The sequence below is a fragment of the Phascolarctos cinereus genome, unplaced genomic scaffold (genome assembly GCF_003287225.1).
Source record: "Phascolarctos cinereus isolate Bilbo 61053 unplaced genomic scaffold, phaCin_HiC Scaffold_1;HRSCAF=81, whole genome shotgun sequence".
Lineage (NCBI taxonomy): Eukaryota > Metazoa > Chordata > Mammalia > Diprotodontia > Phascolarctidae > Phascolarctos > Phascolarctos cinereus.
Genome location: NW_027555514.1, coordinates 129,469,977 through 129,492,552, shown reverse-complemented (window position 1 = coordinate 129,492,552; position 22,576 = coordinate 129,469,977). Strand labels below are relative to the sequence as shown.

Here is a 22,576-nt window from a genome sequence, read left to right as displayed (position 1 = left end):
GGATTGACTTCAAACTGAGGTATACCGCCAATGGCTTCAGCATTGGTTGATGACTGTGTGTTGAGAAGGCTATGAAAGTATTCAACCCGTCTCTCTAGGACCATGGTCTTTTGTCACTAATCAGTGTGGCTCCATCAGCCCTGAGTCATTGAGATGCACCATACATCTTTAGCCCATAATCTTCAGGGCATCATAAAAGTGCTTTGGATTGTTACTATAAGCCTAAAACTGAATTTCATCTGCTTTCTTTCTGAACCAAGAATCCTGCCTCTCTCTAAACTTTGCTTACACTTATTTTTGGTGGCGTTAAATGCTACCTTCTTAGAGACAGATGAATTGTCTTGCTGGTAAACCCTGTGGAATTCTCATTTTTTGTTGAGCAGCTTCTGAAATTCCCCATTTTTGTCAAACCAATCTTATGTTTGTGAGTGTTCTGGCTCAGATGAATACTTACAGTGTTGTACACCAAATTTCTGAAAGCTGCTCACGCCTCTTCTCTTCCACTGTTATCAACCGTATGTTGGCTCAGTTTTCCCTCAAAGTTAGCAACAAACTGTTCACACATGAGAAGCACTTTAATCTGTTGACATTAAGTCTTCAGGTAGTTGTCTTGCCTTGAGGCTGCTGCTTTTGTTTAATTTGAAAGTTTAGCTTGGGGAGTATAAATCTGTGATTGGTCCAGCACCACACATCACCTTAGTCACTCTTATGTGCTTTCTGTCTTTTGTCCTTACAGTACCATAGTCTGTTAAATGCCAATGTTTGCTGCAAGTGTGCATCCTTGAAATTTTATTGCATTGAAGTAAATGGAAGACAGTGCTGGTGATGAGGTGGTCATGAGATGCACAGATCTACAGTAGTAAGTGACTTGCTGTTTCTGACTCCATTCCTCTCAAGGACTCCCTGCCGCTTCTGATATCTGTGTGTACTGTGGCATTGAAGTCACCCAAAATTATAAGCTTGTGCAGATCTCCACATCTTCATAAAAATTTTCTTTGACCTCATCAGGCTACATAGAGTCAGCTAGGTGGCTCAGTGGATCCACTGTGCTTGGATCAGGAAAATTGTTGTTATTCAGTCATTTCAGTTGTGTCCAACTCTTCATGACCTCATTTGGGGTTTTCTTGGCAAAGATATTGGAATGATTTGCCATTTCCTTCTCCAGCTTATTCTTATAGGTGAGGAAACTAAGGCAAACAGAGTTAAGTGACTTACCTAGCTACTAAGTGTCTGAGGCTGCATTTGAACTCAGTTCTTACTGACTCCAGGCCTGGCTGTCTACACTGCACCACCTAGCTTCCACTAGTGAATCAGGAAGACCTGAGTTCAAATGTGGCCTCAGACACTTAGTAAGCGTGTTACCCTGGACGAGTCACCTCTGCTTGTCTCAGTTTTCTCACCTGTAATATGGGTATAATAATTACACTTACCTCCCAAGATTATTGGATCAAAAGTTGCAATATTTGTAAAGTGCTTAGTATATAGTAAGTACTTAATAAATGCTTGTTTCCGTTGTCCTTCCTTCCTAAAGTTTTACTGTACTTCAAGTCTGTCAGTGTTTCAGACCAACATGTCATGAATCTAAATTCTTTTAAAATACCAACACCATAATAGAGAGCAGCATTACATGTGACTGTTGACTTTATGAAGTCCTGAAGGAGCAGTTTGACATTTGTCAAGAGCCGAACCAGATGAAGCTTACACCGTATCCAGTGAATGTTTAAGAATTTATGGAAAGATTTTCAAGATACTGAACTGACAGGGTTGACAAGCTCAAGGTCTTGTTTAACTTGGCAGAAGCATGTGGCCTGCCCAGTGTCATAGTGACGTGAGTCCCCAGCCATGGCGTATGCATTTCTCCTTTTCTAGTAGATTAATCAAGCAATTAATTTTGCAGCATAAATGCATAATATGTTCCCTCATTAGGAATCTTTCTTGGTTAATTGAGGTGGTAGAAAAATACATAACACATCCACATGCTGCTGAGCTGCTTTGTTATCTTTAGCTTAGATATTTGTCTTCCAGGAAAAGCTCATACTTGAAATAAATGAGCTAGAAAGATAGAATTGTATATCTAGGGGAGTCACAGAAAGGATCAGTAGTTAGAAATGGTATTAACATTGCATGATTTAGGTAGTAAGGCTTTCAAAAGCAATCAGATACAGGTAAGTTAACATTACCTACCATGACTTCTAGTAAAAGAGGTTATAATCAGCTGCAAAGAATGTTTTTGGGCTGGGTTTGACTGACAGTCATAGTAACTAGAAATCACTTTCAGTATAGCATGTGTTGCTAGGACTTTAAAAAATAGTGGAAAACAGGTTGAGTTAGGATTGCTATTTTATATTATTAAAAGAATCATTTTTGCCTTTTTCCAATGCTGTGCTCCTGCTTTTTCTGAAATTAACAGAATACAAAATAACTCCTAAATATTTGTCTGCAAAATGCAACAGAACTCTGTGGAAAATTGAAATGGCATTATATTATATAGAATTATTGTTCCCTTATTCACAGTTTGCTGAAACATTTGTATTTTTGGTGATTCTTGTTCTTAGGAAGATATCTAGTTATCTTGGAATACCAATTTTCTTATGATAATTTTAATTTTTTTATATTCATAAGTTTTGATAAGTTTCATTTTATATATTTTCCTATTAAAATGTTGAGACAGTCTGTTTTTACATGATTGTAGGAACATAGCTGTAAAGCTGGAAAGGATTTTGAAGACTGTTGAATTCAAAACTCCCACTCCCCCCCCCTTTTTTAATAGAGAAGCTACATGGTTTACCCTAGAGTTTTGTAGCTAAGTAAGTATCTGAGGCTGGATTTGAACTAGGGCCTTCCTGACTCCCAGGTCCAGCATTAGTCACTATGTCATCTAGCCATAAAAGTTGCTGTATTCCTTTTTAAAATTAGAATCTCTTCTGTATGTGATAACAGATGTTTAATGAAAATTTGGGCACTCTTCTTTTGATCCACATGACATTAGATAAGAATTTTTTTGCATTAAACACTTTTGAACATTTATAAGAATTAATATTCAAAAATGTTTGTTATGCACTTGCTATGTGGAAGGCATTGTGCTAGGCATGGGGAATACAAAGATGAAAAACTAGATAGTTCCTCAACTCAAGGGGGTTATAGTCTACTACTGGGAAGATGCGCCTTGTATGCAACTCAAGTATAATGCAACATAGGGAGAGGAGAAAAAAGGGGCTGAAGATTGGACAAAATATTGAAGGCATAAGAGAACTCTAGTTTTGAGGAAACTTTAATACTTATGAATTTGTAGACAGATATAAAATTGTTGTAGTTACTACAAGTCTCCATTTATTTTGTATTTAGTGGGTTTTTTTAAAAGGTCCTAGAAGACAGCTAAAATGTAACTTGGCCTTATCTTGTACACCTTATTGTTTAGTCTAGATCTTTGTCATGACAGCATTGACATACATGTATGGAAAATATGTACAGTCATTAATCTGACTATATGGTAAATTCTTCATGTTTGATAATTTAGAGCTATTAATTATTCAGTCTTTATGCCTTTTAATCTAGAATTTGTTATAATAATTTTTTTCTATGATTATGAAAGAAACCATGCTTTTGTTAATTTCAAACATTTTTCTCTATAAAAAAGTTTAAAGCAGGCATACTTAGAAGCTATGTATTAGTAATTTCTTTCACATTGTTATATTTATCATTTATATGATAGTTTAATAGCTGTCTTGAACTTTTAAACTGTGGATTGATAACTTAAGATAAATTTTGAATTTTTGGAAATTTCAGCTTCTAGTTTTTCATACATTATACAAATGTATGATGGAAACAATAAGAAAGTTCAAATTAAGTTACTACTCATCAGATACACTTTAAACTATAGTATCAAAAAGAAAAATAAAAAAGAAGGCCTCAGTCAATTTGAAGACAGTTTTCAAAATCCACAAAGTCTCCATAGAAAATATTGTGATTATTTGAGCTGGTCTAAAGAGCTCCTGGGCCCTAATTTTTATGTTCTTAAGCATAAAAGAAGACATGTTCAAGGACAGTTTCTTTAGCTTACCCAATTGGAATCCTGTTTATTTTAAGAATCATTTTATTTGTCACTGATCGTAGACCAGAACTGCAAATAATTTTTTGATTACTAAAATGCTATTTACTTTATAAAAGATTACATATCTTTCACTTGTGAATTCGTATTCACATTCATATTCACTGATGAAATTCTATATTCTGGGTTTAAGTGGGTTCTTGTTTTATCTTCTTTGAAAGAAGTATCTTAGTATCACTTTAATGAGTTTAAAATCTGACTGAAAAAGTTTGTGTATTTAATAGGAATTACTTGCAAAATGTCTTTCATTCTTTTCATACAGCAAATCAGCTAGGAAAGAAAGACAATTGATGAAATGCTTTAAAATCTAGACTTCAGGTGGAAGACTTCTTTCTTGTAGAAGATGGATTTTGTTTTTATTTTATTTCACAAAGTAGGTAGCATTCAGGTTATGGGAATTTAGCATGTTTCATATTTTGACTTCCTCTTCTATTTTTGACACTTGGCTTTGCTTAAATGTATTGCTACTGTATAATACCTGGAAGTTCCCTGGCCTTTGTATTTTGTTCATTGTGACATTATCTTGTTACATCTGTTCTTAATGTATACTTAAAAATAATTGATACCTCCTCTGTAAAAGCTGAGTTTTAATGAACAGTCTTTGAAAAATTATTTTTACTGATGGTGGAGCCAATTTGTAGAAATTTAAAGTACTGATGCAATGGTGCATTTTTTCATGTTACATATTTTATTATTTATCTGAGAGATCTATGATTTCATTGTTCATGATGCAAATTTCAGGCCTTTTCTACCTTAGTAAAAGGTTTTTGTGAATTTCTTTGGCCAGAAAAAAAAATCACCCGATGGACAATATGTTTTATTCCTAGCATAAATTTTCATTGTGAATTATTAACATTATAGAAATTTAAAGTGCAGTACTACTTTAATACCACATAGGAAAGGAAAGCTAATAAGCTATTGATCATAGGCTAAAAAGCTTCACTAAAGTAAATATGGGGATAAAAAAAACTTGGGATATTGACAAAATAGTCTGTTTTATATTCTGACCTATTAACGTTAATAAGAACATAAATGGTCTCCCTGTCCCCTTCTGAAACAATTTAAAATTTACATGAATACTTATGCGATTGGATTTTTATTCTTATGCTAAAGAACATTTACTGATAAAACAACTTCAGTTCCTTCTACTCCTCTTTTCTCCCCCATATCGCATTTCCTGCACAACTGATGATAGATGATGGAAACAATGACTAAGATAGAACACTTATTAAAATACAGTCAGCATACTGCATTCTCAGGCATCAATTTAAAAATAAATTCTGTACTGAATGGTATGTAGTGCATATTTATGTCACAAAACAAAGTCTGGAAAAATCTCTGCCTTCTTCTGGCCCTTTGCTCTAAAGTTTCTTTTTCCTTTTTGCCCATAAACAAATGCAAAAAAGCTCTCTACCTGGCACCATAAATTGTTGTGTTCCTTTCCCTTCAAATAATAGAAGACGTTTCCCCCATCTCTTTCAGAGAGCACAGTCAATTCTTGGAATCTGTAGACGTGACAGGCAAGAGATTGCCATAAGAGAGGAATGTAAAAATCTCTCATGTAAAAAGCTTCGTTTTCACTTCTCCTTGAATCTTCTTGGTTACCAGGCCAGTGTATTGTAGACCCATGGAAATCTATTTGTGTCCTGGAGAACCAAGGACATTTGTGATTTTCTTCCCTTTCTGAATAGCCCGTGTTTCTTGAATAGTTACTCTTCCTTATTTTTCAACTCATAACGGCTTGCTGCAGGTCTGTTTCACCTGTCTCCTTATACATACATCTCTTTTGTCAACCAGGTGAACCGATTGCATTCCAAGATCTGTTGCTCTAGGCCCGAGTGCTCTCTAGACTTTGGAGAACTTCTCTGCCTTAGAATTGAACTTGGCCATCTCCATAACTTTTTTTTTCCTTCTCCTTGTTGGTTGGTGAAAAAATTGCTTGAAAATTTTTGCTTTTGGTCTTAACCTTCTTCTTACCTCTCTGACACAAATGTTTATTTTGATGACTAGGTTTCCAAGATGTTAATATGAGCAGACTCATATCATTAGTGTAGTCCACACCTGGAAATCCTAATCTTTTCATACTTTAACTAGGCATTTTACCTACTTCATATTAAAATCATCTTAATTCTCTTGATTTTATATTCATTAAAATAAATTATTTTGTTGTTGTTTCAATAGCATTTATAAGCATTTTCTCATATCATTAAATCAGTTTGGGAATTATGAATTGTTACTTATTACTATAATATCAACAGTTCTCATTTATGTAGCATTTATATATTTTACATACATTATCTTATTTGAGCCTCCCAACAATTCTTTGATTGAGTTGCCATTATTATACCCCATTGAGATATCTGAGAACTGAAGCTCAGAGAGGTTTTGAGACTTGGTCAGAGTCATACAACTAGTGAGTGTCTGAGGTAGGATTTGGACCCCATGTTTTCCTGACTCCGTATTCAGTACTTTGTTGCTGTATTTTTTTTTGTTCTCTGTGGACTACCTATATTAGGAGGAAATGGGGGACTGTCTTGTTTCATCTTTGAATCCAGATCATAGGACAGTGAATTACATGAATGGATTGTTTAATAAACACTTTATTTGATTGAATTGAAGAACTTCCTAACAATTAGGGCTGTTAGAAAGTGGAGTGGATTTTGTTATAAGGTAGCAAGGTCTTTGTCTTCAAACAGAATATGGATGACCGTTTATTGGGATGTGGTAGGAGAATTCTGGCTCAGGTTTAGTTTGGAATGAATGACCACTGAGAACCTTCTGGGTTTTTAAGATTTGGAAATTGTGAATGGCCTTTGCCCTTTAAATTAATGTTTGCCCTTTCTAGTAGGCAGCTGGTTATGGCCATTGCTATCATTGCAACAAATAGAGTAATTAACAAGGTGCAGTTATGATACTGTAAAATGGACTCCTAGCCATTTTATGACAGTTTTCACAAATACCTTTGTGATCATGTTATTTCATTCCTGACTGAATAGTGATATAAGAGTATGTGAGATACTAGGCATACTGGACTTACCTTCTGTTCAGTTAGAAGAGTGATACTAGAAAACCTAAGGGAAGCCATGTGGCTACAGAAAGTTAAGGACATATTTCACTGTCTGTGGCTTTTTTTGTGCTTATGTGCAATGCCACTGCTCTATTCCAGACTCTTTACTAGATTCTAGAAACTGTCTTGTAGAATACTCCCCTTGGTAAGAAAGATCCCTGTGTAGGGTTCTTATTTGGGTATAGAACTGTTCTCACAAAATATATGCCATGCTGAAATAAAAAAAGGAGGGGAGTGGGGTAGGTGGGAGGTATGAGTGAGCAATGTGACTCTGAATGGATTTTTAATGGCAGGGTAGGCAGTGAATGAATCACCCCAGCCAGTTAAGGACTGGGTGCAGAGTAGAGTCATCAAGTCTGACAATGTTCAAGCTAAAAGGAACCTCAGAAGCATGTATTACAACTGCCTCTTTGTATTGATAAGGAAAATGAGATCTAGAAGCATTGTACTTACCTAAGATGAACTAGAACCATAACTAGAATAGAAGTCTCTTGACTTCCAGTCCTATTCTCTCTTTCCTGAATGTTGGATGGTTGAAATCATGCCTTTTTTCGTTGGCATTCAGGAGTGGAAGGGACTATGATGGAATCCTCTTGGTAGGTGATTATGGCGCTTGCCCCATCCTGTCTTCCCCACATCTCTCTTTGGGGCCTGATCATCTGTTGCTTTTGAATGAGATTCCTTGCTCTTCTTGTTTGAGAAGTGGTATGAAATGGTGGAAGTAGCTAGTCAGGCAGGACAGTTGCCTTCCCACATCTCTCTTTGGGGCCTGATCATCTGTTGTTTTTGAATGAGATTCCTTGCTCTTCTTAATTTGAGAGGTGGTTGAAATGGTGGAAATAGCTAGTCAGGCAGGACAGTTTTGAAAACAGCATGTTAAATTTATTAGGTTCTTAAAAAGGAAAGGAAGCCAGGAGGAGTACAAATTTGTAGCTTCACATAAAATCCCTTTTCCTGTTCTACTTTATATACAGAAATATTAATCTCATTTGGTTTTAAGTTCGGAATTAAAAGGAAAAAACTAACAACTAACAATATACAACAAATGTGCTTGTATGTGGGGAGAGCACAGGACTGGATTTAGGAGGAACCTGAGTTTGCATAATAGTTCTGGTTTTTAATAGCTGTGTGACCTGAGGTGAATCACTTCATTTCTCTGACTCTTAGTTTCCTCATCTGTAAAATGGAAAGAATAACATTTGTGCTACTTACCTCATAGGGATATCGTAAAGAAAAAAGTGCTTTGTAAATGTTAAAGAAATACATAAATGTGAGCTCTTACGATTTTGTGTAGAACTGGTAAGGACAAAAAGGGGGGATCCTTTCATTAGAGGGGTAGGGGAAAATGTGGTGGAGTATGTGTAGGGTAAGACATTGCTCAGCATGGGTCTGTATACATGTGCCATTTTGCAGATGGCTCCCAGCCAAAGCCACTGTTATGTTGGCCTCAGGGGGAAGCTGTATTAAAATAAGGAAATAAAATTATAAACAACAACAACAACAAAAAAAACTAACAAAAAATATGCTGCTGGAAGACAACCACAGAACCTAGTCCTTAAGATTAGTCTACTCTGAATAAACAAAAAAAATTTGCCAAAGCTGGCATATTTAGACGATAACTGTGGTCACTCAGACTGGCAAACAGATACTAACCCTGGGTATTGAATAAAGACATTTAAATTATAGTGGAGGAAGAGAAGAGGGAGAGAAGAAAAGGGATTATGGTAGAGGAGGAGAAGAAAGAGAGTCCCCTTAAAGAAATTTTTCTATAATATTTTTGAGAAAAATTGAAATCCAGGGTAACTGTGGGGATTTTGAAGGGTATATAACATCATTTCATATGCCATAACAGTTATTAGTTGTGTGCAAATGAAATGTACTGGTTATTATTAGGCATTATTAACAAACCATTTGAAAACAATGACAGGATAAGTATTTTAACTACTTCCATATCTTGATTCTCAGGAAAAAATATGTCTACTTATAGTTTAAGAAAAGCTTTTCAATCTCTATGTGAGATTAAGATAATGTGGACTGATGCCAGAGGAAGTGGGATGGAGCTTTTCAGCAACAGTGACAGGTGAAATTGATGGGAATTAACAGCTTTTGACTGTAAGGGGAGTATTGTAATGTGATCTGCCTGTGGCATGAGTGTGTGACAGGATGAAATACTGTTTTACCATCCATTTTATTAAAAAATTACTACTTTTATCTAGGAAATGATTAGCATTTATTAGCAGACTTTGTGGATTATATAGATACGCATTCATTTATACATACATACACATATTTCCAAATGGACATTTTAATGAACATTAAAAACTATGTCTGTCATAGCATTGTATATACTTAAATCAAGTTTATAACTAGATAAAGTATTTTATTTAGCAGAAAAGGAAGAACTTAAAAAAATACGTATAAGCAACAATCCCTTCTCTTCTCTCTCCCCACATTGTAATTGTGACCTTGTTATGTTTGATAGAAATAAAAATAGGAAACCGTCCATCTAGTCATTTGGCTTTCCAAAAATAAGTTCATCACATTGAAACAAAGAAATGAAGCCTGACTGCTCACTGTGACATACTGATCAATTTGTGTTTCATCTCTAGGCAAAGTAGAAACTGATGCATTTAAATGAACCATTTTCTATCCAACTTCATTTTGGATTCCTTATGTGTCACACTGATACTCAGAAATGACTGGTTATGAAGGAGGAGATGGCCTAAGGGATTTAAAATGTAAGATTATAGCAACCATATATGCTTAACATCAAATGGGTTTTTTTTTTTCACTTAGGTGGAGGTTATGAATATAGACATGCAATGGGTGTGTTTATATACATGTGTGTGTTTTAAAGAGTCACTTTTGAAACGTTTGTTTTCAAGTTAAAAATTACACTTTATTCCTAGAGGATCAGAAGATAACTCCTGTAGGTTGTTCTATAGCATTGGAGAAGACTGTGTAACTTGTGAGATACATTTTTCATTTGGAAAAAGTTAGGATTATTTTAATTTAACTTAATGATCTAATATTACATTTTTAAGAAAAGTTACTTTTTCATCATAATTCTGTTTTAAATGAGTCATTTTTTGTCTTAAGTATAAAGGGGGACTTAGAAAAAAAAGTATCATGAAAGGATACCAGTGCTGCCTCTTTAATTTAAAGATAGCAGGAGTGTGCATGTGTTCAATATCACATGTCAGGAAACTTTCCCCACAGCAGCCTGGCCGGCTAGTGGCCCAGTGTGACTGTTACATTTCTTGCCTGATAGAGCTGATAGACTTCTTTGAAAAAGTAACTAGTTTCCTGGCCCTGTTTGTAGTTGCATTATGGAATATTCAGGTAAAATTAACATTTTAACTTATTGCCTACCTATGTGAGTTATTTAAAACATTTCTACAGAGCAAGGGTCATTTTAGTTATGTTGGTTTTGTTTTTGTTTTTAAATTTGTGAATGAATTTATTCTCAGATGGTTAATAGAATTTGTTCCAGAAATCGGGGGCTAGACACTTAAGGGAATTTCTCAGGAATATGCTTGTAGGTCTTATAGCATTTTCAGTTCTGGGTCACATCTGAATAGATTTATAAAATAAGTGTTCCTATAATTCATTATACTTTTTGTCTGGACCAAAAGAAGGAAACTGTAAATATTCCAAATTTGATACTTAATAAGGAAAAAATACAAATTCGGTGAAGAGCTTCAGATTTTGGGGTATTTTAGAATTGTATGCTTTAGGGTGGGTCTGTTCAGTTAAAAAGTAAATTGAATTAAAATTGAAATTTTATTTTATATTTGATGGACTGGTTGATTTCCTGATAACTACATAATGCTGTGGGATGTACAGGCTTGGTTTGAATAGTCCCAAATTGAACTGTCAGACATATTATTAGCATATAGACATTCTACTTTTAATCTCTGACTTCATTAGTTACACAAAGTTATTAATATTGTTGCTTGGCTTATTCATGAACTAAGAGCCTATATGGACAGTTTAAGAATAATGGTAAGGTTTCCTTGACCAAGGTTATAGTATATGTACAGGCTCTTCGTGTAAGTGGAAGATTCTGTGGGTCAGGATAGGGACTGAGGGTAAAGAAACAGAGTATAGTTTAGGTTTGTATAGGGTAATGTCATGGGCACCACTGCTGAAAGAGTTGGTACTGAATTGTAGATGACTACAAAAATTTAATTTTCTTATTCATTTCAGTGTGTTTGTCCTTTAGTTATAAAAGAGTCCTTTTATATTAGGCCAGTTGGAATGAAAAAATTTGACTTATATACTAGGGGAGAGTTGCTCAGTGTGATGGAAAATTTTCATTGTGCGTTTGGTAACTTCAGAAACTTTAAATATTATTTGCTAAAGTAGTAACTCACTATTAATTATTTATTTTAAACTATAGATGTGTTTTACTTTATGTAGTACCTGTGTTAAAATCATATATTAATTGGATCTTTGTAAAAGGGATCATTTTCAGTGTTCCGGTACCTTGCTATTTCAAGGATTGCCTTCTTAAAAGCTTTTGTAAATGAAGATTATCTTAAGCATATCATTGACTTCGAATTTATCTGTTCTATAAATTGGGGTATTCATATTTCTAGGTTTGCCTAAAGCAGGCTATACCTGTACTACAATTCATTGCGTTGTAGGTTAACTCCATTTACTTTTAGGGTTAATTTAGTGCAAGACTTTTTTAGTGCCAGTATACTAAAATAAAAACATTGTATTTTGTGGCTAACTGCATGCCTCCTGTCTCTTTACTACCAATTTCAGCAATTATAATATCTGTAAAAGCAATAAGAAACAAATGCAGACTCTGTCTTGTAAGGAGAAGTTTACATGCACACATAATGGGATTAGGAAAAAATACTAGAGATGAAGAGTGATAACAATAAAAAATAAGAAGCAATGGTCAGTAATGAAGAAAAGATTTCTAAAAAAAAGAGACCAATAATCAGAACATTATTAAAAGTACTATAAGAAATGGTGTAGCTTTATTTTCTTCTATTTAACGTACATTAGTAAGATACATCTGAAGTGATGTGAAGTCATGTTGCAACACTATATCCATTTCAGTATGGTTCTTAAAAGTATTTCATGTTGGTTAATATAATAAGATTTAATCAGGCCATTAAATTTTACAAAGAAAAAAAATTTCTGTTCCTAAGAAGATGTGAATAAGCAAATTTCATTGGTTATTGGGGAGCTAATTGTTCTTAATTAGGAAGGGTCATATGATTAGAGAGCCTATCACTTGATCATCAGGGCTTTATTAAAAGCTTAATATCTATGCTAGGTGCTGGGAAAATAACTACAAAAGTGAAACTGTTCTGCTCCTCAGGGAACTTATGTTCTGCTGGAGGTATAGAACATGTTCACAGATAAGCAAATGCTAGATCTATATACACAGAATACACATTGACTGATGGAAGAGGGCATTAATAACTTTGAGAATAGAGCTAATCTTCTTTAAGGAATTGTTTGTTGAGGCAAATTTTGAAGGGAGTTAGGACTTTTAAGAGGTGAAAGGGAGGCATCAGAACACTGAGATGGACTGTGCAAAGTTATGGAGATGGGAGATGAAATGTCATATATGAGGAACAACAGGTAGGTCAATTGGCTAGAGCATAGAGTGTGTGAAAGAAATTGTGTATCTGTTATAAGCCTAGAATGTGATATTCTGGGGCCAGATTGTAAAGGGCTTTGAATACCAAATAGAGGTGTTTTTATTTTACTTTTTTTCCTTAAATTTAATTTTGTTATTTTTTCTGATTAATAGGCATTTATCTTCTCTTCTCTCCTACCCAACCTTGTGCATAATTAAAAAAAAAAGAAAACCTTTATAACAAATATACAAACAAACAAACCAAAATTCCTAACAAACAAAACAAGTCCTACTATGGCAGAGTCCAAAAAAAAAATTCTGCATTTCAAGCTTATCACTTCTTTAGGAGGAGATGAGTAGTATACATCATCTTTGATCTTCTGGAATCATGATTTGTTATTGTACTGATCAGAGTTCTCAAGTCTATCAAAGTTGCTTTTCTTATATAATGTCATTGTATAACTTATTCTCCTCGTTCTGCTCACTTCACTGTACATCAGTACATAGAGGAATTCTCAGTTTCTTCTGAAACTTCAATTTGTAATTTCTTATGGCACAACAAAATTCCATTACATTCATATAGTATAATTTATGTGGCCATTCTCCAATAGATGGGCACCTGTTTAGTTTCTAATTTTGGTCTGCTCCCAAAAAAGCTACCACAAATATTTTTGTGTATTGGGGAATCTTTTCTACTTTATTTGATCTTTAAAGGGGTATATACCTGGAAATGATACCACTGAGTAAAGAGGTATATAATAAATAATTTAGTGACTTTTGGGGCATTGTTCCAAATTCAAGAATGGTTGAACCACTTGACAGTTCCACCAATGATTAGTGTGTCTGTTTTCCTGCAACACATTCAACATTTGTCATCTTTGCCAAACTGGGTATGAGGTGGAACTTCAGAATTGCTTTAATTTGCATTTCTGTTATTATCAGTGATTTGGAACATTTTTTCATATTGCTATTGATAACTTAGATTTCTTCCTTTAAAAAAAACCCTGCTTTTTCATGTTGGGGATTGGTTCTTATTTTTGTAAATTTAAATCAGTTCCTTACATATCTTGGATATGAGACCTTCATCAGAAAATACTTGATGGAGGGGGCAGCTAGGTGGCACAGTGGATAGAGCTGTGGCCTTGGAATCAGGAGGACCTGAGTTAAAATCTGGCTTCACACACTTACACCTAACTAGTTGTGTGACCCTGGGAAAGTCACTTAACCTCGATTGCTTCACAAAAAAGAAAAAAGAAAATACTTGATGCAAAGATTTTCCCCAGTTGTTTATCTTCTAATTTTAACTGCAATGGTTTTGTTTATGCAGCAGCTGTAATTTTGTATAATAAAAGTTGTCCACTTTAATCTCTTGTATCATCATTTTTCTTGTTTGATCAAGAACCATACGTAGATTGGAAATATAATTTCTTCTTTGTACCTCTAAATTTGCTTATTGTGTCATATTTTTTACATCTAAGTCATGTATTCATTTGTTATTTATCTTGTTAAATGGTGTGAGATATTGGTATATACCTAGTTTCTGCCAGACTTCTCTCCAGTTTTCTCAGCAGTTTTTTGTCAGCAAGTGAGTCCTTCTCTTAGTAGCTGGAGACTTTGGATTTATAAGACAATGAACTACTGTTTTTCTTTGCTTTTGTGGTTTATGTACTTAATGGTTCTACTCAATGGCGTCTCTTTTAACCATTACCAGATTATTTTCATGATTACTGCTTTTTAGTAAAGCTTAGGATCTGATACCATTACATTCCCATTCTTTCATACTTTATTTTTATTATTACCTAGAGATTCTTGACATTTTGTTCTTTCATGTGAATTTTGCTTTTTTCTAGTTGTATAAAATAATCTTTTTGGTAATTTATTATTTCATTGAATAAGTAAGTTAATTTAGGTAGCATTATATAATTTTTTATTATACTGGCATAATGTACCCATGACAAATTAATACTTTCCCAAGTATTTTTGTCTGATTTGATTTCTATAAAAGATTTCTTTGTATTTGGATTCATATAATTTCTGGGTATATCTTGGTAAATGGATTCCTAAATACTTTATAGTTTCTCTATAGTTATTTTGGCAAATAGTATTTTATTTTTTTCCAGTTACATGTAAAGATAGTATTCAACATTCATTTTTTATAAGATTTTGAATTTCAGATTTTTTCCTCTCTCGCTCCCTCCCCTCTCACCTCCCCAAGATGGCAAGCAATCTGATAATAGGTTATACATGTGCAATCATGTATATATTATATAGTTATTTTGACTAGAATTTATCTGTCTCTTCCTGCTGGGTTTTGTTGGTAATATGCAAATGCTTTTAATATTTATGTGAATTTTCTTTATATCCTGCAACTTTGCTGAATTTATTGTTTCAATTAAATGTTTTAGTTATCCAAGTAAATCATCATATCACTTGCCAGAAGCCGTCATTATGTTTCTCATTGTCTGTGCTTATTCCCTTGATTTCTCTTTTTTGTCTTATCCCTATAGATCATATTCCTAATACTGTGTTAAATAGTATTGGTGATAATGGGTATCTTTATCCTTAATTTTATTGCAAAGGCCTCCAACTTTTTTCCATTACATTTAATGTTTATTCTTGGTTTTATATTGACCTTATTTACTATATTAAACAAGAATGAACTTATTCCTATGCTTTAGTGTTTTTTTTTAAAACAAAGCAATGTTTGATTTTTCTGTCAAAAGCCCCTTTTAGCATTTGTTGATATAATTAATGTGGTTTTAATTTTTTATCTAATTAATATAATTTATTATGTTTAATATTGAACTAACATTTCATTCCTGGTAAAAATTCAACCTGGTCACAGTGTATAATCTCTTTAATATGTTGTTGTAATCCATTTGGTAATATTTTATTTAAAACTTTTGTACCATTGCTCATTAGGAATATTAGTCTGTAGCAAGGGTTCTTAACCTTTTTTTTTCTTCTAAAGTTAGAGACCTCTTTCACGGTACAGTGAAGTATATGTGCCCCTTTTCTGAATAACATTCTTAAGAATATAAAATGAAATAAAAATATAATATATAATAAAATATGTCAAAAATAAAATAAAATACAAATATAATTGGTTTTGTTGTTGAATTATATTACATTGAAATGCACTTACAAAAAATTTCTTAATGGGCTCTAGGTTAAGAACCCCTGATCTATAGTTTTCTTTGTCTTCGTATTTCCTTGCTTTAGGTGTCAAGACCATATTTGTATTATAGAAAGCTATTGAAAGGCTCCCTTTTTCAATTTTTGCAAGCAGCTTATATAACATTGGGAGTATTTCACATTAAAGGAAAGGTAGGACCACTGATGTTCTTGAGTAGAAGAGTAATGTGGTCAGATGTGCTTAAAGGTTATCATTTTAGGATCTATCTAGAGGATAGATTGGAGAAAGGAGAGATTGGATATGGGGAGAATGTTTTGGACACTCTTGCGATATTCTCAGTGAAAGATGACGAAGGCCTGAACGAGCGTACGGTATTGGTATCAAGAAGGGTATGGATGTGACTGATATTAAAAAAGGTAGAATCAGTAAAACTTGTCAATTCATTGGATAGTGGGGAGGATAAGAGTGAAATGTTTGAACCTGACTGACTGGGGGGGCCTACGAAAAGAGTGATGTCTTTAACAAAAAAAAGCAGATTAGGAGGAGGGGCAGATTTAGAGAGGAAGATAATGAGATGTACTTTGTACATGTTGATTTTGAGCTGCCTCTGTTACATCCCGGTGGTGATGTACAGCAAGGTGTTGGAGAGAGACTGCAGGACTATATAGATAGATTTCAATAGATAAACATTTTGTTAAGTATTTACTGTGTGCCAGGTATTATGCTAAGTTGGGTATTCAAAGACAAGCATGGAAGAGAGGCCCTCCCCTCAAGAAGTTTAGACCCTGATGGGGTAAGATGGTCCATGACAAAGGAACCACAAAGGGGCAGAACAATGTGGCTAAAACTCACCTGTGAGAGCCTTTAGATCCAAGAGCAGAGGCCAAAGTTCCAGTGAGATGGAGGTGGGTGACAACAGTGGCTGGTGTGCTAGTGACATGATGTGAAGTCGTCCATTAAGAGAGAATACAGGAACCTGTGGAAGCAGATGAGATCCCCATGAAAGAAGGGAGATATAAGAGGAGAGAGGCCAGGACAGAGCCTGGGGGAATACATCTGCATATGGGTGCTGGACATGGATGTTTTTCTTTCTGAAGAGACTAAATTATTTACACAGATAGGAAAAGAGTCAGGACACTGAAGTATCACAAAACCCCCAAAATATGAGAGCATACAGAAAGATGAAGTGGTCAAAAGGTCAAACATTGCAGAAGAGTCAAAAAGGTTGAGGATGGAAAAAAGATTATTGGATTTTGCAATAAAATTATCATTGGTAACCTTGAGGAGAGCAGCTTAAGCCCAGTGGTGGGAGATGCAAGTCAGATTGTAAGGGCTAAGCAGTGTGTGGGAAGGTGAAAAAGTAAACACAATGAGTGTGTCAGCTTTTTTCTGTGAGTTTGTGTGTATAAGGGAAGTGAGCTATAAGATACATTCAAATGAAGATTTTTTTTTTTTTGAGAGTGGAGAAGACCTGGGCATTTTTGAAGGTTTTAGAAAAGGAGTCAGTGAATAAGGAGAGGTTCTAAATCAGGAAAAGAGGGGTTAATCAAAGAGACAAGATTCTGGAGGAGACAGGAAGAGATAGGCTCAAGGAAGGGCACAAGTGGAGGAATTGGGGTTTGTGTTAGAAAAAAATAAGTCATCCTCAGACTGGAGCAAAGAAGAGGATGGAGGGTGATAATGAGATAATCTGTTATGTGGAATGGGATAAGAGAGGGAGTTTTTTTTCAGTGAGGTCTAAGGTAAGGTTATCTTTTGAGAGATAGAGGAGTGGTGGTAGTGTAGTGAGCTTGAAGAGAGAAGACATTTGGAACAGCCATTCTAGTGAGTGGGATAGAATTTGACAAGAAAGAGAAAAAGTAAAGGCTTAGTTGAGATTATGTGACCTGATTTTTGAAGATCCAGCTAGTATAGGTGTATGATCAGGCTTAGGATGTGGAAAGGGACATACAGGCCAGTGGAGCAAGAGAGAGTTATAGATTGGTAGAGGCAGAAGACTTCTTATTGGTGATTGTTGAGGGTGCACATCAAAGGAATTGAGAAAGTTGATACAATGGGAAGTTGGAAGGGACCTGAGAGGTGTTAGTCAACCCTTTCCTTTCACAGAGAGAAAAATGAAGTCCAAAGAGGTCACTTGACTTGTTCAGGGTAGCAGCCGCCAGTGTTCAAACCCATGTCATCTGACTCCCATCTAATGCTTTTTCTGCTATGCTAGCATTGTATCTTCCAAGATTCCATTTGAAATTTGGTATTTGAAGAGTTATAGCCAAGTTTAACTATTAGATTTATTTTTCCTGAAATTTCCCCCATGCAGCCTATAGACTTCCTTAGAAAACTATAATTAATCTTCCCACTTCAGAAGGGCTACAGCAAGCCTAAATAATGGATGTCATATCTCTGAAGGATTTTGGTTATTTTTTGTGTCTCTTTAGTTGGTGAATTCATTGTTCATTTTTTCTACTTAGAATAAAATATTACCTTGAAGGGAATAGAAATACAGATGACAGGAGTGAAGAGAAAAAAAGTAACTTGGTTTCTGGATTGCATTATATGATTTGGGGTGAGGGAAAGAGGAAACACATTTGTCTTTTTATTGCATTTTTTCCATAGGCTAATCTTTAAAATAATTTTTCATTCTTTAAGCTCATACCACAAGACTGAAGGGGCAGTCTGGAGTTTAGTAATTTTTCTAAAAAGAAATATATATGCCCCTTACTATATGGATCTAAATTGACTTCAAAATACTTTGAAATATATCAGATCTCCAAAGGCAAAGTCAGATCTATTGGTGTGATTATTTTTAGGAGTTTATTTCCTTTGCATTTTATGTGTTATTTAATGAATGAGGAAAAAAGCACAATATCTATAATACACAGTTCTTATTATAGTTGATTTGAAAAAATTAAATTGTTTAGGGGCATCTTCTCTTTAGCATTCTTTCATTTCACAAGGATAAGCCAAGAGATAGATGCAAAATATCATAATTTGAGTGTGTAAATTGAAAAAAGAAATTTTATGAAACACAGTTACACTAGCATATGGCCTGTCATCTAAAAATGTCTCATTGAAGGCATTTGTTTTTTTCTACTCCCTCTTCTTTTTTTTCTTGATTTTAGAGGTCAATCACTGTGATATAGGGGGAAGAGTACTGACTGGATTGAGAGTCAGGAGATACCTGGTTTTAAATACCACCTTTCACAAGTCATTTAACCTTTCTGATCATTAGTTTTCAATTTTTTAAAATGAGCTTACAGCAGGAGTAATACCTCACAGGGTTGTTATAAGGGTCAAATGAGATAAGGTAGTTAAAGTACTTTGCAAAGTTTTACTATATAAGATCATTATTTATTGTATTATTTTGTATACACTTAGATGTGAATTTCTTGTCTTACCCTTTAAAATGTAAGCTCCTTGAGGACAGGGACTAATTTATTTATGTTTTTGTATGCTCTGGACCTATTACAATGTCTTGCACCAAGTCGGTGCTTAATCAGTTGTTAATGATGACGTTTATCTTCATCATATAGTGGTAGCTACATATGTGACATATATAAGTGTAACTCCTATGAATTTACAAAATCAGGTATTTGATTTGGAGTTATTGTATTAAATAAAATATTATGACTATTCATTTCAGTTCAACAAACATTTATGAAACATGAAATACTTTGCATGACAAGTCAGTTTGTTCCATCTCACTTCTGCTATATCTCAAAAATCAGTATTGATTTTCTGTAGCTGTTGACATGATCTGTTGAAAGGATAGGTTTATATTTTCTTAGGCTTTCCTCCCATACCTTTTATGTATTTTACATTTTCCTCTCATCTTTTGGATGTCTCTAGTGTCTAGCTTTTCAGTGCTGGAGCCTTTGCCACCTCCACCCCCCCACCCCATCATTTTCTTTTTTGTTCTCTTTCCTTTGTCATTGTAGCTTGAAAAAATTTGGTTTTCAATTTCCTCATGTTAGATATGTGGTTTGATCTATGTTAGCATCACTCATAAATAATGGGCAGTGTTCCCAATACAGTGCTGACAGCCATGTTAACTGCCAAATAACTGAAACATCTCTGTATCATATGGGGAAAGGCAAGTCTGTGACCACAGATTCACCGTCTCCCCCTTCTGTTCCCATTTCTTCCTTCTCCCTTTCCTTTTCCTTTCTACCCTCTCCCTGCTGGTGTCCCCTTCTTTTACTGTTATTTCCTCTCACCTCCTACCACTTGAAAGCATTCTCCTTAAGAGGAAATAGGTAGGAAATAAGGTCTTTGTAATTGATATTCTACAATGGACCATTCCTTTTCCGTTTTGCAGTTGATGAAAAATAAAGAGAATTCAAGATCTCACCCTTCTTATTGTTTGTTGATTATGAAAAAAAAATACAAGCCAATTTTGATTTGGTAGAACAAAGCCCCACCTTGAAGGCTGTCTTCTTATAATGTGTCTCCCATTCATGTATCGGAGTTAAGATTTCTTTAAAGATATAGCAACATAAATATTCCTCTTCATTGATCTTCTGATAGGAATAACACAGGAAGATACAAGCTTGCCATTTTGATGGAGGCAATCCAATGCAGAGTCCAAGTTGACAGAATCTTTGTTGATGGCATGGTACTCTAGTTGCTTCTGTTTGTTGATGACATTATACTGTTTTCACCAAGTACCAGAACATTACAGAGCATCCTGGAAGAGATCTGTAGTCATTCAAAAGAAGTTGGTCTTCAACTATCTACACAGAAATGATTAGGCGAGTGAAGAAGGTCTATGTCCCAGATTATGACAAGCAATTAAATGGATAACCTATAGAACTTATTCGTGTGTGTGTGTGTGTGTGTGTGTGTATGTGTGACAAAGAGACCAAATGGATGACTAGTTCAGCTTGGAATTAAACAGGAAGATGAGAGTGTACTGCGTTGCCTTCAGGAAATTGCAAGGCTCCTGAAGTGACCCAAGCTTTTCTCAGAAACAGAATCCATCCAAACATTTTATATCATGCTGTGTAGAGCAATGAAATATGGAACACAATAGTCTTAAATATTTAGATAATATAATGTTTGGAAACCAAATAAAGCTTCTTTTCTACTGAGATTAAATCAATATTCCATGCAGTCTACCTCTGATTTTTATGACATCTCTGTGTGGTCATCTAGCTTCTAATTGAATACCTCCATTGATGTGGAACCTAGCATCTCCTGAAGCAGCCCATTTAAAGTTTGGACAGCCTAATTGTCAGATCTCCATTCTTTCTTATCCTCTGTAATTTTTGTGTATATCTTTCCATTAATTCCTCATAGAAAATCTGTCTTATCAGTAGAACTTTTATTATGTATGTGTTATTTATTGGTTTACATTGCTGGTTACTAGTAGGTTGTCTTTCATTCTTACTCTATGACCTACTCACCTTCTTTTCTAGTTTTACGTATCGTTTATAATGTCTTTCATGCCTTTCCTCACATGATCACCATCATCAGCAATATTTTGATATATTCCTAACGTTCATCTTTCTAATGTTCTTTATATTATTTACATTTCTAATGTCAAGATTGTGCTATTACATGATTTGCATCCATATGGTATCACTAGAATATTGGAATTAAAGAAATGGATTTTTTTTTAATGACTGAGTAATTATAATCATTGAAAGCCCTACATAACTTTCCAAATAAGATCCAATCTGCTGCAGTTTACTCCGTTTACTCAGTTTTACTCCATTTACTCAGTTCTGGACTTAGCTTGTTGTCCATCTTCAGTACCTTTTCACAATATACATATTAATGGATTGATTCAGAGGGCGGATTGTTCTGCTGAATGTCATACTCTAATATGTATTTTACATCAACTTTGTTTTTAAAATTTGGATGATTAGATCATTCTCTTGTATTCCTGAACATTTCACTGAGGAGGCTTGGTATCTTTCCAGGTCATGATGCAATTAATACACATCATTTGCAAAGAGGAATATTTGAACAACCTTTATCATCAATAAGAAATCCTTCTTATGTTTGAATTTTGCTCATAATATGATGAATAGGTCGTTAGAGCTAGGAGGGACCTTAGAGATTATTTATTATAATTCTCTCATTTTACAGATAAAAATATTGAGGCTCAGAGATTAAATGACCTATCCAGAGTTACATGCAGCAAAACTGACGACAGCTTGTCTTGCAGATGGTTTTCAAAGCTGCATTTTGTTTTAAGTGGTTTTAAAAAATCAAACTGTAATGGTACAGTACTTACTAAAAGACAATATAACTTTCATGCAGTGATTATTATATTACAACAATTCTAATGAATATTAGTGAACTAGTTTTAAATATGAATTGAAGAACTGATCTCCTATGTAACAACCAGATTTTGTGTGTGTGTGTCTGTGTGTATGTGTGTGTATGTGTGTGTGTGTCTGTGTATGTGTGTGTGGTGGGAAATTTGAAGTTCTTGGACCCACTTTGCTCTTAATCACATGCTTTCAAATTCTTGGCCTTGTAAATGATAGTCGATGTTATGTTCACATGTCAGTTGAAGTAATCATAGAATATCTTAATAGTAAATCACAAGTAATTGTGAACGTAACTACTACTAACTCATGATCTTTTACAGTGACAGTGGAATTGATAGAAGTCACTTATACTTGCATGAAATGCATGTGTTGTTCTATCATACAT

The 22,576-nt window shown here is 34.4% G+C and overlaps 1 protein-coding gene across 8 annotated transcripts in view; it reads left to right on the top strand.

Moving 5' to 3' along the window:
• Window positions 1-22,576, top strand: part of ST7 (suppression of tumorigenicity 7) — a 283,470-nt gene that overhangs the window by 36,794 nt on the left and 224,100 nt on the right. The window contains exon 1 of one of the 8 annotated variants that reach the window (XM_078154122.1): window positions 9,824-9,913. The exons of 6 other annotated variants lie outside the window; for them this stretch is intronic. In XM_078154122.1, coding sequence (XP_078010248.1) covers window positions 9,871-9,913 — 43 coding nt within the window. In that variant the 5' untranslated portion in view covers window positions 9,824-9,870. Of the gene's footprint in view, window positions 1-9,823; window positions 9,914-10,416; window positions 10,518-22,576 lie in introns of those variants that run through there. One more of the 8 variants, XM_078154130.1, reaches the window with a different exon arrangement.